Here is a 17,141-nt window from a genome sequence, read left to right as displayed (position 1 = left end):
ATCGCGATCATCACATCCTATTCCGGCATCCCAGCCCTCGCCATTCTGTTTGTTCAGGTGGAGTTCCAGACAGCGCTCTGCAGGCTCCAAGAGGTCTTTCTCGTGCAGTTATCGACAGGCCACGTCAAGTGGCACCAACGGTCCCCTCACAGTCTAACTCCGAATGAGTCTCGAGTCGCAGTCCAAATGACCCCGACTCCGCAACTGAAAAGCCTGAACTGCCGCCTACCACAACGAGCTCAAATGCGGACATCATTGATCATCTGTTAGGCTGCCGTGCGCCGATTCCTGCCGCCATTACATTTGAAGGCTTTACAGACGTCGACAGCACGCGTTGTGTGCCTAACTGAACGATGACAAAATAATTGAGCAAGTTCTCACATCGTCAAACAGCAACTTTAACTCGGATGATGATGTGCCGTGCAGATCTGACTCGAGCTTTTGCAGTCCTAGCATCAGCGTACAGCGACAACAGAAAACCGGCAGAAATATAGGCGTACTTGGCTGCACGTAAGCGGAAGTGTGTGCAGCAACAAATCGATCACTTCTTCCCTGCACAGGTGCATGAAACGAAAATAAAATTTTCTTTTTTGGGCACATTTGTTTTTTTCGGACTTTTGATAGCTCGGACTTATTTACGTTCCTCGTGAAGTCTGAATTATTGGTCATCGATGGTATTTATACATGCATCCCAGTACATTTCAGAGCGATCACTGGTGCTCACGTAGATTAGAGGATGCACAACACCATTTGTGTCTGGTAAACAATCTGATTTTAAACGTCTTCTTGGTGTTGAACTTGTGATAACGCTCACAAGCTTTCGGATACAGAAAGTGCCTCATACACAAGAGTGATGATGTGATAGTAACAGTGCCCGTTTGGTAAAGCGGTCATTAGGCAAAACGTGTAACCATGGAACGTATTCTGCAACGATCCATTTCGGCGATACTACAGTCGAGTCCCGCTACAATTAAATTCACGGGACACGTGAAAAATTTTGTGGCGGAACTTCGTTGACGCGAAATTGGTATATATATACAAATTTTGGTATACTATATACCAGCATTTTTCGTATATTACGGCCGACGCCTAACCCAACACGCGTGCGTGCCCGGCCGATCGCGAAACACTCATTTTACGGCACATGCACCGTCGCAACGAAGCGGTTTGAGTTATCACAATTCCACTGCATACAGTAAAACCCCGGTGATAGGAACCCGGCTGGTACGAATTTCGGTGTGATACGAATTCGTAACATTCCCTGGCCGAAATACATTGCTCACAATACGAAAAAAATCGGCTGTTCCGAACGTGTTGCCGTGCCGCTACGGATCATACGAACGCGTGAGCAACAGCGGCGGCGGCCGAGCCAGCGGGGCCACCGTCACAGCGGGATCTGGGCGGGATCCATAGTCGCCAAGCAACCGACTACGTCACGCGGCTGCGCAATCTCTCATTGGTCCCCACGTCGAGCGGACCGGACCACATCACAGCCTAGCAGATGCTTAGCGAGAAATTAGACGAGGACCAATGCTGCAACGATGACCGCGGCGCAGCCCCGACGGCAAAAACGCTCCCTGCACTCGACTTGCTCAGGCGTTCAGTGGCGTGCGAAAACATTCCCAAGATCACGTGCGCGCACTTATACGCCTTTCAGAAGGCGATCGTTGACGATTTGGACAAGAAGAAAACGTCCCATTGATACGTTTTTCAAGGGACCGCGAAAGAAAGAAAAAAAAAAAGCCGCAGTTTCGCCCGAAAGGTGAAGCAACGGAAACGCAGCAGCAGCAACAGCAGCGAGCGAATTGACCTTTGCGCTGTCTCTCGCTTCAACGCGAACTAAACGTCGAAGGCATACGAAGCTACTGGCACTAGGCGCACTTTGTCAACATCGCAGATCATTTCGACGATAAGGTCCGCGCGGGCGCGCACTATGCGCACGTCGCAGGTCGCTTACGGCAGTAACGGCACCCGCACGGGTGCGTCGTATCTGCAACGTGCCGGTCGCTTGTTGCAACTTAAACCGCGCACAGCAGCACGCCAAATCACGTGGCGGCGCCACGTGATTTGGCGCGCTGCGGCGGCGCCTCCGACCGGCATTGCTCCGACACCGCCAGAGAGCAAAAGCTTAGGCGAGACCCTCAACGCCGCGCGGAGTAAAAAAAAAAAAAAAAAAAAAAAAAAGAAAAAGAAAAAAAAAAAGAAGAAAAAAAATGCGACATCACGCCAAGGTCGCCGTTTCTGCGTGGCGCTGGAACACACGTGTACGTGCCGACGTCTCAGCCAACGCTGCGGCTGCAGCGCAGAGGGAAGCAACGGCGGAGGCCCAGTTCGGCCAACGCTTTAACGGCAGAAACCGAAACTTCAGGGAGCGGGCTAAGCGGCGCCGGGCCGGCGGGAGCGGCGGACGCGCACGGAGATAGTGCACGGAGACAGTCGGAAGGTGAGGGGGCTACGAGGGTGTTGAGAGGAAGGGCGAGGGGAGCCACCGAAGCGACAGAGTTGCCGAGGCCAAATCCGCTTCCCTGCCGCCCTCCTCCCTCACCTGTGAGGGTCCCCGCGCGCGCCCGTCGCCGTGTCGCCTCTTCACAACCACAACCTCGCTCTCTCGCCGTGCCTGCGCCGCCCGCTCCCTGAAGTTTCGTTTTCTGCCGTTATCGCGAAGCGAGCGCGGGCAGTTTCGTGGCCCTCGCTCGATATGTGCTTGCGCGCCGCGATATTTCACGAACACACCGTTCGTACGTCGTGCTATGGTGCACGAATATTTCAAAAATAAGTCCTTTTAATTCGAACAAATTTTTGGGCCCCTGCGAGTTCGAATTATCGAGATTTGACTATACATGGAAGTCAATGGGATTTAGGTCGGGACCGCGAAAACGCGACGTAGCAGCCGGGAAAACGCAGCAGCGAGGAAGGTATCAATGGGATTCCACTATTAGAAATCTTTTCTAGTAAAAATAAATTCATTTTTCTTGATATTGTGTATGTTTTGATGATACGAATTTCGGGTGATACGAATATTTCACGCGACCCCGCGAGATTCGTATCACCGAGGTTTTACTGTATTTACGACAAAGTTGACAAGCTTGCGCTTACCGGAAGTTTATTTCCAGAAGTTGGTCAGCCTGGATTTATTTCGCTTCGCGGCAAGCAAAGGCATTACGCGGGTCTCACAGTCTGTTAAAAGAGGCATCGCAATGTCATTGTCGTGGGTTCTGATAACTTTTCTGATGAGGTGAAAAGGATCCATTATATTCAAAGCAGTCGCCAGAGTCGGTCTGTCTAGCGGATTGTCATTTACCCCAGACGACGAGACGTTAGCATCTTGTTGACAACAGTGACTGCGGTGCGGCCGCTCGGGCGCTATCTTGAAAGCAATCTGCGACGTGCGCAAAGTGAGCGCCCGCGCGGGCCTCATCTTCAAAGCGATCTGCGATGTGGGCAAAGTGCAACTAGTGCCAGTAGAATCAAGTGCGCTGTGCTTTCGACGTTTAGTTCGCGGTGAAGCGAGTGACGGCACCTTCTCAATCCAGCATGCTGACACAGTTTCCGCGGTCATCGAGCGAGATGTGTTCGTGTTAACCTGTGTGTGCGTGTCACCATGCTTGGTAATTTAGTTAGCGAATGTTTACAAGTTTGTACGGCCAATAAAACTACTATCCTTAGTTCGTATAGCTGTCTACTAATCTGCTATCGCAATCGTTGAAACTACGAGATATTTGCCTTCCGCTTTCTGCCTCGGCGATCATATGTGCCTTCTCCTTGACAGAGATAAATTTACGCTTCTTCGTTGGCGTAGCCATTTCGACCGGGCACAGACCACAGAAAACGGCAGCGATTGCGGTGATCCCCTGCAGTCTCGCGCAGGCGCGTGATGACCACACGTGGCTATAGATTGCAGTGGCTTAAATTACTTTGAATTTGATTTCGTTCGCGAAAACCCTGTCAAGCGGACATACGATCCTCACAGCTTTGGAAGGGCCTTCTAATTTGATTACTCGGCAGTGCCAGTTTCGTTTTCGAAAAGTTTGTTGAAGCGGAAATACCAAATGAAACGCCTTCGTTATGAAGGGACTTTTTTTTGCATTATTTTCTATGGGCAGCTGACAGGGAATCGAAAAATCTTCGTTGTAGCGGCATTCGTTGTAAGGGGATTCAACTGTATCGCCTTGGCCACGCCTTGGCCATCAAGTGTGCGCCGATTGGCTGGTTGAGCACGTCATCCAATTTTTCTCAACCAGCCAATCAGCGCGTGCTTGATGGCGATACTATCACCAAGGTGACACTGTTTCCGAAAGTTATCGTCGCAGAATACATTCCCATGAAGCGTGGCAATATTCAAAAGAGTTGCAATTCGGGCTTGCACATATTTCATGGATAATTATGTTGTCATGCTTGTACATTAACAAAGGCACACAGAATCTAGAAACTTGAGCAGTATCTACCGCTGCGCACAATTGCACGTTGCAGCTGGTGCCGACAGAAAGGTAAAGTGTCAGAGCACCTGTAGTTTTCTTTCCTTCACTTCCTGTCTTTTGACTTTTCGCCGATCATCCTTCCGCCGCATGGAATCCTGCATTGTTCTGGGGTACTTCTTGATCTGCAAACAAAAAGAATGGATGGCCCATGGTCAAATGCCCATAACAGAAGACCAATTGAATGATTTGTTGGGTTTAACTCTTTCCGTACAGTGCCCATTGGGCATCGTTAGCCCGCTAACGACGGTTTGAAGCACCGCTTTTGAGACCTTCCGCGCCGCTTATGGACACACTGCGGCATCAGAAGTGAAGGAGGAGAACTATATTTTTGTTTTCTAAGCAGTTCACTTTTTTCCCACCAGGCGGCAATTTTTGAATGCGCTCCAAAGTTTCGCGACGTCAAAGTAGAAAGCAAAAATGGCCACCTCTGAGAACGGCCCGCACACTTCGAAAGATCGCAGATCTTGTGATTCTGCTTTTTTGTTGAACTTTGACTCTGAGAGCGAAGACGACGCAAACCAGCCCGGAACATCGGCGACTAGCAGCCCAGCATGCCCAACTGTAGTGCTTGTAGTTAAATTTTTGTAACGGAATACCTGTTCAATGAAAAATCAATTTTTTCGAAAATAATTTTTGTTACATTTTTTTTCTTAGTAGATACAAGCGTGTCTTTACAAGCTTAGTTCAATTCTATCCCACAATGTTGATTTTGGTAATTTGTATCTTTTTTTTTTTTACGACATACACCTCATTATGAAAACCTTTATGCATGAAAAGTGCATTCATTCTGCTTTTTGTTTATGCATTACATAAAATATTAAGTGCAGTAGTTCCTTGAGAAAAATAAAATCTGGTGTAACCTACAAAAACACCTATTTACCCCATCGTAGGGAAAGAGTTAATGTGCCAAAGGAGCACTGGGGCTATGAAAGGTGCCATAATGGAAGGCTCCAGGTTAACTGATTACCAGCTGCCACCTTGGCTGGGAATTACACGTGCGGCCTCGTGTTCAGCAGTCTACCACAGCATTGGATCGTAAAAGAAGCAACAACAATGTAAAAATTACAAATGCATTTATAGGCTCAAAAACTGTGTTGGGCATTGAGCTTTTTTTTTGAACAGCTATGCCTACCAATTCCCTGACCTGCCATTATGTCTGACCTTCTGCTACTCTCAACTACATTTCTGTCTCCTTCGTATCCCTTTAAAAAATTACCTGTTCAAACTGCACACCCTACACAAGCCTATTTTTTTATTTCAGTTACAGTGTGTAATTCACCTTTTTTTTTTCCCCTCGAGCTCACACTTCTTTTCAATTTCTATGATATTACACTAGGGGAGGGAAGGAAAAAAAAAAACATTATTTTGGGAAGTAAAAGGCCTTTAGTCCAGGACCGTTGTCTTGCATAAGGCTTTATTAGGATGGCAACTTGTGTGACCGCCAGTAATATAACAATCAGTGCCTGCTCAGAGTACATCCTGTCCAGCTGGCATTATGGTGGCAGGACATTCTTCACCCCATTTCCACCTTACTTAGACTCAAGGGTGCCTTGAGTTGAAAGCGGAGGCCAGCTGCACTGTGGTTTTGCTCATTGATTTTTGTCTTTTCTTAATTTGTCCCTCATTGAAAAGGTTAAGCAAGCATGTAATGAAAGAATGTCTAATACAAACATACATCTTCAATGCACTTCCAGGCAGCACTTTCTTCTGACCAGTTACTACTGCTATCCTTTTCCTATTGTTATCTAATAAATCAGATACAGTGGAATCTCGATGATACGATCACGGCTAATACGAATTACCGGATGATACAAATTTTTCTGTGGTCCCAGCCGAGCCCCATTACTTTGCAACGTGCTAGAGAACGGTTGTTACAAATCAATTTTCGACCCGCGTCGGTTGATACGAATAAACGCCGCCCCACCGACGGCCGCGAAAGAGAACAGCGCGCAGTCACGCGCTTTCTCCCTTTCTCTTTTGGTGCGGAGGCGCGGCGCCGGACAGCGCAGAGGCCGCAACTTGGCGCGAAGAGTTTGAAGCGGTGGCGGTTTTGTTGCTTTTGTGCTTTTCCGCCTTTTACGCATGCCATCGGCGCGGACGGAGTGGCTGCTGTGCTTCGGGCCGCAGTTCTTTGTGTTTGCGCCATTTTGCCTAGTGGCAGCGAGCTATGTCTACCAAGATACGATCTCGGCTGATTCACGCGGCCGTACGCAGAGGCGCAGGAGCCTCCGTTGGCGCATCTTCCGTCGACTGTGTTATCGGTGCCGGAGTCACATGGTGCAAGATAGCGTGTCACGTAATCCACGGTACAAGGTAGCGCGGCACGTTCAGTCGGGTGCTCCTCCGCTTCTCCCGCTAATCGCCGTATTTTTCTTGCCGTAGGAGGCTTGCGCGTCCGTATTCCGAAGGCGTGCTTCGTCCAAAATTTCTTCAACTAGCGACGACCCATCACTAACCTGGGAGCTCTCAGTAATCCGAATTCTGCGTGTCAAGTGAAGAAGCCGGCGTGGTTTACGAAGCAGACAACTGAGGTTGCCATCTTGCCCCTGTCACAGCAGCAACCACGGCAGCCTATCGGAGGCCCGCTTTCATCGGAGGGCCTGTGTGACTACCTATCGCAGACCCACGCTTCTTTCGTGTTTGTGCGTTTGTTACAAGGTGGCGACTACGGACGAATTGAGAAGTGGAACAGTGAAACTTTGAGCTTTCGAACGATACCAAGATGGCGGCACTCGGTGGCGGGAAATACGAGATATGACTCAGTGAACTGCGGTGATTTTGCGCGATTTAAAGCTGTTTTCTCACCCTGCGCACTGACGAATTAATCTTTTTCGGGCACTTTTAGTGCGTTTGCAGCCAAACCATTTTGATACAGTGTAGATTAGGCGTTGCAGATACCGAAACGCGTGGTTTTCAAAAATCGATTTTTCTCGCGATTTTCGCGATCTGATCCCCGCGTCCCCCCTTAATTTCACTAGTTTTAATTGCGTTTCGGTGATACGAATTTCGGCTAATACGAATATTTTTCGTGACCCCGTGAGATTCGTATCATCGAGATTCCACTGTACCTGTAAAATAACAGTACCCTACTGGCACCAATTTAGATCATTAAGGGCACCTACTACTGGTGTTCTTCGCAGTAGTGGTAGTGCAGTAGTGGTGGTGCAGTAGTAGTGGTGCAGTAAAGCGTGTCACGAGATTCACCTTTTTCCACATAAAATAGCCAAGGAGAAAAAAGAACAAAACATGCCACTCACAAATTCAGAATCTGGCTCTTCAAAGCGGTAGTTGAACTTGTGCTCAAACACTTCCTGTTCCTGAAGAGTTGCTTCGTCTGCACTCAGATCCTCTTCATCGTCGAGCTTGGCTGCCGGCAACCTGCTCCTCTCCAGATAGCGTTTGTTGAGAATGTAGTCCCGGAGGAAATCCTCAGCCTTGTCCAAGTTGCTGCTGTTCCAGTAGTCGTGGAGATAGCCCTGAAAGTGCAGCAGAAAGTGCCGTATCAGTGTCACGAGCTTTAAAGAACTGCAGAATGCAGGTTTGGAAGTGTAGAAAGATGAAAGAGTTGGTTCACATTCATTTGGGCAAAAGAATTCAAAGCCAGAGCTTTGAGACACAGAAGAACGCAGGCACAAAGACAGAGCTCTTGAATTTGAAAAATTGACCGTAATACCCCGGTCACATGGGTACTTTTCATTGGATATCGAGTTGATAGCCTTCAAAATTCTGAAACTATCGTTAATACACAGCAAACTCGACGGTCATTGAAATGTTTTTGAAATCTGCAAGCGACAATTCTGCATCCCCGAATGTGAACAGCCTTAATTGTACAGTATATAGATGGCATACTGAAATAATGCACAATTTTTAGTTATGTGATGGTGCATTTGCACATTCTGTACAGATTGTTGTCGGCTTTATTTGACCGCTATGGCAACATTGGGCTACTGGCTGCAATGTTCTTGTCATGACGTGGGACTGGCACTTCTTGCTGCAAGAAAATAAATTATATTCACAGAGTAAACAGTTTCTTGCTATTCTTTTTCACCGAACAGATTGCTTACTGCTCGCCACATTGAACATGCTGTTGACGAGAATGTCCGCGTCCGCTCCTCTTGAAGGCCTTAGAGATTTCAATACAGTTTCTGGCAACTCCGCTGACTTGTAGACTATTGACTCGATGGCCACTGAAACTGCCTGTGGCATCGCCCACTTCGTTTTTGGAATGCCCATGTACCAGCAGTATAAGGCTTGCTGTTGTGCCTATGTTCTTATGAGCACTGTTTGCCTTCTGCACTGGCATTTGCTGATCAATATGACTAAGGTCTCAGCAGTTTTGTTTAGCAGCTGCCATGTAAACTACAACTGTCTTTTTTTTTTTAAATGAACACCAAGGAAAAACATTAAATTAGTTTTACACTAGTAGTGTACTTTCTTAATATCGGCATTTCTCTGCTGGAAAAAGGTTTATTATTAGCAATGAAAACAGAGCAAACTTTTCTATTATGAATTTCCAAGACTGAGCTCATGACCTATTTGCTTATTTCATGTTTAATGTTTGTATTTGGTATTTGTAGGTATAATCTAACAAACTGACCTCATAATCACCTGACAACCTTTTTAGCATCCCTTCTTGGCACATATCAAGCAGAAGGCATCTTGGAAATCTATTTGTTCAGTATATCAGAAGTAAAGCTTAAAATATACCTTAACTTAGCACCTCATGCAAAACAGAGGAAGAAATTAAGAAAAATTACTTGTGCACTAATTATGCGGCCATTTATAGAGTTAATACATTCATTACACTCCTTGTGTTAAACAAAATGTGACATCACACACAATCATTGTAGTACATATGCATTTAAGAATTACTTATATGTAATGTGAACATCGAGGCACGATTGGTACTTGCCAATTTCTCGGCATCTTTTCTCTGATGAATCTTGTCCACCTCCCCTTTCAGCCACTTCTTGTATTCCTCATCCGCTTCAGCCTAAGAAACAGTTAACACATATCTTCAGATACATAACAAATGGAACAAAAACACAACACAAACACAAACGGGTTTCTCATAAAGAAAGCTTTGCAGTTGAAAAATTTGTCCTCATCCAGGGATCAAACCTGGGACCAGCACCTTTCCGAGGGCAGTTGCTCTACCATCTGAGCAAACCAGCAGGCTAGCTGATTGCAGCGTGAGGTCGGATATAATTGACAACTCAAAGTGGAGGCACATAGAATATGAGCTTAATGATGCTGGTGCTTGGAATTCGAAATGAAGGTGAAGACCCAAGCCTCTTACGGTTGCCTCGGCACTAAAAGCTCGCACATGGCTAGATGTGCTCGGTGCTGGATGTTGCGTGCTTCGCCATTCTCAGCGAATAAAGCCAACACACAAGAAATAAGCCGCATTTTCTAATACTGCATTCCCCTAGTGCTTCCATTTAAATACAATATGTTGGTGTTTAACTAACACCATCAACTGTAACCCCCTGCCATGGCTTAGCGGCTATGGTGTTGCGCTGCAAAGCACCAGGTCGCGGGATCAAATCCCAGCCGTGGCGGCCGCATTTCGATGGGGGTGATATGCAGAAATGCCCATATCCCGTGCAATGGGGGCACGTTAAAAATCCCCAGGTGGTCAAAATTAATCTGTAGTTCCCAACTATGGCGTGCCTCACACTCAAATCGTGGTTTTGGCATGTAAAACCCCAGAATTCAATTCAAATTACTATCAACTGTAGACGCTTCCTTTAATAATGAATGACACCTGGCGCTCCAAAGCAGCTATTTCTTTAAAAATGGGTGGTTTAATGCCCCCAAAGTTGCACAATGGGTTATGACAGGCATCACCAGAGGAGGACTCAAATTAAATGCTAGCCACCTGGGGTTCTTTAACATGCACCTAAATCTAGGTACACAAGTGTTTTAGCATCCTGCCCCCCTGTTGAAAAGCATTAGGACTCGCAATAATGATGAAAAACATTGAATGCACTACAGAAAAAAACTAAGTGCTTTGTCGACTAAATTTAGTCCACAAAACGCACTGTTACATTGCATTACAAACTGCCACAGCAGTATAAATCAATAAATATATCAGTTATTTTTCTTACCATACTATGCATGCAATGAATGCATGCCAAAAGCAGGGCACAAGAACAAATTGATTGTACTGCTCCATAAAGGGGCACAGAATTAAAGTGCCATGCTAAACAAATAAACTGGCAATTGTTATCATGCAATATGCGCGGAAAAAGTTCGTCAAATATATATCAGATGCCACTCCGAAGACGAATGATAGCCCATAGACTGGAAATTTGAAAGCATTTGCGCTGTTTGTGAATCTTCAGTCAACGAGCCGACACCATGCTACTCTGTACAAGTACATTGCAGTGTCTTGAGGCTTTGTTCTCCGTAGACTTATAAATGGAAATTTTCAAGGCAAAGTAAAATATTAATGTCTTCACATTTGACACCATGGTGCAAGCATTCCCGCAGATGCACATAAACATTCATCAAAGATGTTTATAAGGACATTATGTAATACACTAAAATCCTCCTTCCCAATAGTCCAATGGGTGCAATTTAGCAATTTGTGTCAGTATAAAATCAACTGATGCTTCACGAACATGGTTTAAAGGTCATGAGCAATGCTGCAGTGGAAGGCCCCTGTTGTGTGTTAGGGAGTGACAGCGCGTGAAGCCAGTGTCGTAGATAAAGGGAGCGGTGTGGCGAAGACAACTTAACATCGAGAGTGAATGGGTGAGCGCAAGAAGCCGATGACAAAGAAGCGACGCGCACGAAATCTGACACGCCGTCGGAACAAAATACTAAGAAGAAAGCGACCATTAAGGGCCGTTCACGATGGGTGACGTAGAAGAAAAGGAAGGAAGAAGAGATGTGGGAGAGACCCTAGAATGGTGTGGTGGTGTTCAGACGCAAGTGAGCACCGAAGAAGTCAGCGTCCGCCGGGAGCGGGAGTACGCCGTCAGGCCGTGGGCCCAAGATTCAAGACTGCTACCAGCAGAACCTGGACTGCCTAGCCTCCGGAGCTACGACAAGGTCCCACCGTGCGACTGCAGTGAGCTGTCGGGCCACGGGCCCGAGCTTCCAGATTCCTACAGGTAGAACCTGGACTGCCTAACCTCTCGAGCCCTTCTCGAGAGGTTAGGTCCCTTCTCGTGACAACCTGGAGTTCGCTCAAGAAGCGACCGGTACCTTCTGTTGATGACGGCTTGGCGTTCTTCACCTACGCGACCATGTGCCCGATCTGTTGGCGAGTCGCACCCCACTCTCATTCCACTGTCGTTGTGCATTCGGATACACCTAACGTGTTTGCTATAAGCAGTGTAGAGTGTTCTTTATCCTTTATGTGTACGTTTTACTTCCACTTTCTATATGCAAATATTCATTCTTCTTTTCACTCCTGAAATCAAGCGCTCTCATCCTTCATTTGAATAGAAAACATGGATAGCGATGTTATTTCAAGTCGCTTTCCATAAACGAACCGTGACAGCCCCTAATTAATTTTGACAACCTAAAGTTTTTTTTAACATGATCTCAATGCTTGATATTCAAACATTTTGTCATTCAGCCTCCATTAGAGTGAAGCCGCCATGGCTGGAAATTGAACCCATGACCTTGTGCTGAGCAGCAGAAAGTCATAGCTACAGAGCCACTACGGCGAGTATCTCAGTGCAAAAGTAAAAAAAGTTTGTAAACAAATCGGGACAAATTACCAAGAGGAAAAATAGCTGACATGCTCCGTAAATGATTACCAGAGGAGTGCACTTGTCCCATGCTGATGGCGAAACATAAAATTTGAGCAATTGTACGATAAATTTTCACCTCCCGCAGGCACAGTATAGACATAAAACAGGACAACTTGTGTAGTGGTGCAGGCTACGCCACTTAAGCAGCTATACTTTACAGGCTGTACAGCGATCATTCATGCTTTCTGAAGAGTCCTGCGTATGCGAAGAGACTGCTTGTTTGTTCCTAATGCTTCATTTGTGCTTTTAATGAGCAACGCTTTATAACATACTCTGTAATGACAGAAACTTGCTAATTTTAATAATACTGGGGATCTGAACATTGTTTTAGAATTGTGATAACGGCTATTCATTATTCGAAAAATATTCGATCAGTATTCCATATTAGATCAGCTTCTGGGACTATTCAATTCATATTTAATTCGGTCTCAAAAATCACTATACACACATCTAATTATGGTAGTTCACTAGAGATCTCTTGTGACCTCACTGCATTTTATTGCATAAGCTTTTCAATAATTACACTGTAAATTGCTTCACCTATACAAAGCTTCAGTATGCAAGTTTTTTTGTTTTTTTTACCTGTAGCGCCTTACTGTGCTTCGCTGTCCGCAGCAGTGACCCGTCATCCTCCTCATCGTCATCGAAGTCTGCAAGGGCTACCTTGAAGCTGCACAATGCACAACATTAAGAGAAGCACCTTTCAGCAGATAGTGAAAAAATAGAGCGTTTAGCACTGCTGGAAGGAACCTTTTGTGAACCTTGCGTGCAGAACTTCCACAGGAACACTGCTCAAATGCCCTTGAAGAGAGTTCAATACAGCCCTGTATGCTATAAAATGACAAAAAAAAGCTACTGTCTTCTACAGAAAGTAAAACGAAAAACTTTGCTGCTCTAGTCACAAAATTACAATTGCCACTTTATAGCCAAAATGTATGAGGGCCTTCAACACTCAAGTCGTTTGCAACAGCTTTCTGCCTGCGGGACCCCCCAACTTCTGTTGGAAATAAAGAATTGATTGAATGATTGATTGATTGATTGAACAGTTTCCAGAAAAAGAACCTTAAACCCAGCACAAGGCTGAGGATAGGCCTACTGGTAATCATGTAACGGTTCTTTTAATTTTCCATTTTTATTTTCCACTGTTGTTGCCCTTCGTCATCGGCTGGCTTGATGGCACGCCTTCATTATTGCCAGTATACCAGCCACTCACTGCGACTGCCGATAAAAAATAGAATCAAAGGAAAGGAATCGTTGCATATATGAACGCTGGTGTCTCAATAAAGACAGTTTTTGTTGATGTTAGGCTGTGCACAACGTTCTTGTAAAGTCTCTAAACTCTTGTATTCTTCAGCAGCTGCATAGTATATTATTAATACTAGACTATTAACTAGTACATTATCAATGAAAGTTAACAGTGGCAGACCTCCTTTTCAACTGCTCTTCCTCGGCAGCAGTGGCAAAATGGGCCTGCTTGTGTCGTGCTGATGAAGCAGCATGTCCTGCGTCGTCGTCTTCATCATCTGACAATACGCTGCGCCAAAAAAAGAAGTGCAAAATGAACAATATGAAGAGTGGACAGAGAAACAATTTGTCAACCCAACAGTCATGAACCTTAAACACAGTATGACTGAAAATGAATGGTAGAAACCACTCCTATAATGTATATACACCTCAACATTTGACATGAAACATTGTTTCCAAAGCTGATTAACTTTGAATTAAACACAATAACTAAAAAATGACTTGGAGGCATATCCTAAATGTGCACAACTCAACATTTTACATCAATCAGTGTTTTAAGAGGAAATTACAGTGCTGTTAATATCTTCACTAAACAAGCATTTGAAAGAATGTGTCAGAGAAAACTGATAAGAGTAGCCTCTGCTTGTTTTCGCAGCAATTTTCTATTTTTATATAATCAGCTAAAGATGACCCACCCCAGAAATTTCAGACAGCGGATGCAGCCTGGATGACACGATAAAAAATAGGAGAATAAGGAAACAATGGGACACTTGTATTGTTCAAAGGAAGAATAAGAGTGAAGCAAGTTTTGGGCACCCACCATGAATGTTTAAGAGTTGGGCAACAACTAAGTTGTTGTAAACTCAGATCAGCGGTGTTGTAAAAACTCAGATCAGCACCGAGTAAGAACACATGCACTAACAGAAACCAGTCTCTTACTGAGTGCGCTACAGCACCTCATCACTATTCAAAGTTTTACGTTGGTGTCAGTAGACAACCACACTGCTCAAAGCACAATGGAAGATTTGGGAACTTGGTGCCATGGCCAGTACAATCCTGCCATGTGGACAACATGCTTTATGCACTTTCTCGTGCTTATGCATGACAAATGATACCAGTTACAAAAAGAGAAAGAAAGGAGTGCCTTGGGCAAAGCTTACCCTTGCTTCTCAACAATCAGTTTTCTTTCGTAGTCCTTCAGGAACATGGGCTTCTCCTTTTGCTTTTCCTTACTTGGCTCACCTTCATCTGCATCTCCTGTGAAAAAACAAAAAGAAGTATCACGGTTAAATCTGACATAGAACAACTGAAGTGATGTATACAAGCAGTAAACAAATGCATGGGATGCTCATTGTGTTCAAGAAAGTGACATGAAACTGGATAGAAGGATTAGTCATGCTTCATGGCCACCAGCAATCTTTAATTATCATACATCAATAGAATAAACACAAATATATTGAATTATTGAATACAACGAAGCAAATATAAAATTCAAGCTCAAATATAGTAAAAAATAAGACAGAGAAGGACAGGACAGGCACCACAACTTCCAACTGATTCTATTGCTAGAATATAGCAAGGATATTGTCCTTCTTGTCAGTGTCTCGTTTTTCTAACTTTGCGGTATTCTTAAGCCTGAATTATGAATCAATTAGCCCAGCAGCATGCATTAGTAAAATAAAGTTTTTCTTGCTGATATCAGAATATAAGAAGCGTATTTTTATGTCACATGCAACTATGCAAATAATGAGGTTCGACTTTATGACAACTTCAAGGTAATAAAGGCTGCGTCTATCATATTTAAAGAACAACTTCTCCACTACAGGGGTATGCACCTTCCACAAATGTTGACGACTTGGTCTTCTCTAAAAGAGACATATGGTGTGCCTCTCCAAAGGTTTACTCCAAGAGAAATAACACGAAACTGTGCAAGACTTACAGTTCCTAATGCTGAGCCAGCTATTGCTTTGCATTACGGGCGACACTGCCATTTTTTTTATAGGTATCACTAAATTCTCGTGATATACAGCACTTGTCAATGGTCAAGCCTTTTCAGCAGTCTCTCCAGGCGACAGTTAAAAACACACAGAACTAAAAGATCCAAAGGTTAAAAAGCAACCAGGATAACCTAATGTGATTACGATTGAAATACCTAAGTAAAGCCCACAGCTGCTACTAAAGAAAGAAATATTTCAAGAACATGTGAACTACTAAGTGTGCACAAAACAGGTACTGAATTGTCGGCGCCTAGCAAGACAAAGTCGAAGGTAGAGCATTCCTAAAGAAAATGACACTGCCTAAAGAAAATGACAACAAAAAGATAGTGCAAGCAGTCCCACAGAAATCTGAACACAGGTGTTAGCATGGTGCAGTATGAAGATGCCAATGATTGAAAAAGATCCGGGCCAATCATTATTCGTCAGAACAAAATGATCGACTTGGAATACAGTTCATGTGTCAAAAGCAGCTGACAAAAAACTTGGCACAGAGAGCAGAAAAAGCACTGCCAAAACTTCACGACGTGTCACCCGAGTGCATATAGAACAGACGCACTGTGACAGCCACCGCCTCTTTCACCATGATGCTTTCAGTTTGTGCCTTTGAAGCACGATAGGTCCAAATACTACTGCTACGACTGCGACAGTCAACATCAATCGATTTCGTGAGCGGTATTGAACACGACCATCTTCGGATACCCGCGTCGATAATACTACGAATAAGTCTACTGCACTGCACAGAGCTACACCGCTGTGCGGAAGCGTTACCGAACTTATCCCAGGCACAAAGTGATGTGTCCTACCTTTAGGCTCGAAAAACACTGTGCCCTTGTCGTAGATCTTTGGGTCTTTACTTTTAAGAGCACTGAGGGTCTCCAAGAACCTTTTCTCGAGGGCCGGCGTGAGTTCCTGTCACGAAAAAAAAAAACATATGAGGCAAAAATAGCACCAAGAGGTTCGCGAAAATTAATGCGACCTGAAGATCAGCTGACAAGTTTACCTCTGCATCCTCATCCTCTGATTCCGATGAACTCGAAGAGCAATCCAAGGTGACGTCCTCGCCATATTTGTCCTTCACTAAAGAAATAAATTAAAGACTGCGGTGAAATTTCCCGAGGCAAGTAAACGGTCATAGAACTTGACTAGAACGCGTATCCAGGGCAAGAAACCACATGGCTCGTCTACCATGTGTAAACATTCGCGCGGTGGCATGTAAGCCGCAGAGACTAAGAAATAAAAGAGGCGTTACTACTAACATTTCTGAAGTTCTTCTTTCTCTCTCCACCTGTTGTAGTTGTTGGCATAGTCTTCATTTAATTTAAGCTCACCAACATCGTCGGAATCGCTGTCGGAACCACGGAAGAGCGCAGCCATTTTTACGCCTGTTCACGCGCATAGTAATTTGAGTCCCAGAGTTGCCAGACAATATAATTTTTTCCGACATATGTGGTGCACAAAAATTGACGTGTACGACATGTTTTCAGTTCTCAAAATAGACTCTGCCACCTTCAACTAACTAAAGCATGGCCTTTAAGATTTGCAATTAAAAGTACCAATCTAGCCACCGTAATTAAAAGCTAGAGGATTTGGACACCACTTAATTGCGAGAGCGACTAATCAGCGATATTATTCAAGCATCATACGGGTCTATT

General features: G+C 44.8%; 1 protein-coding gene across 1 annotated transcript in view; it reads right to left on the bottom strand.

The window, feature by feature from the left end:
- LOC119433690 (protein KRI1 homolog) overlaps positions 1 to 16,900 on the bottom strand; it is a 44,006-nt gene extending 27,106 nt beyond the window's left edge. The window contains exons 1-9 of the mRNA XM_037700943.2: positions 16,746 to 16,900; positions 16,490 to 16,566; positions 16,293 to 16,398; positions 14,653 to 14,749; positions 13,674 to 13,781; positions 12,830 to 12,917; positions 9,391 to 9,471; positions 7,736 to 7,954; positions 4,505 to 4,600 (exon numbers count right to left, since the gene is read on the bottom strand). Of these exons, the coding sequence (XP_037556871.1) occupies positions 4,505 to 4,600; positions 7,736 to 7,954; positions 9,391 to 9,471; positions 12,830 to 12,917; positions 13,674 to 13,781; positions 14,653 to 14,749; positions 16,293 to 16,398; positions 16,490 to 16,566; positions 16,746 to 16,863 (990 nt within the window). The 5' untranslated portion in view covers positions 16,864 to 16,900. The remainder of the gene's footprint in view (positions 1 to 4,504; positions 4,601 to 7,735; positions 7,955 to 9,390; positions 9,472 to 12,829; positions 12,918 to 13,673; positions 13,782 to 14,652; positions 14,750 to 16,292; positions 16,399 to 16,489; positions 16,567 to 16,745) is intronic.
- Between the last annotated feature and the right edge of the window lie 241 nt (positions 16,901 to 17,141).

This window comes from Dermacentor silvarum, chromosome 11, assembly GCF_013339745.2.
Source record: "Dermacentor silvarum isolate Dsil-2018 chromosome 11, BIME_Dsil_1.4, whole genome shotgun sequence".
Taxonomy (NCBI): Eukaryota; Metazoa; Arthropoda; class Arachnida; order Ixodida; family Ixodidae; genus Dermacentor; species Dermacentor silvarum.
This window is presented reverse-complemented; position numbering and strand designations above follow the sequence as displayed.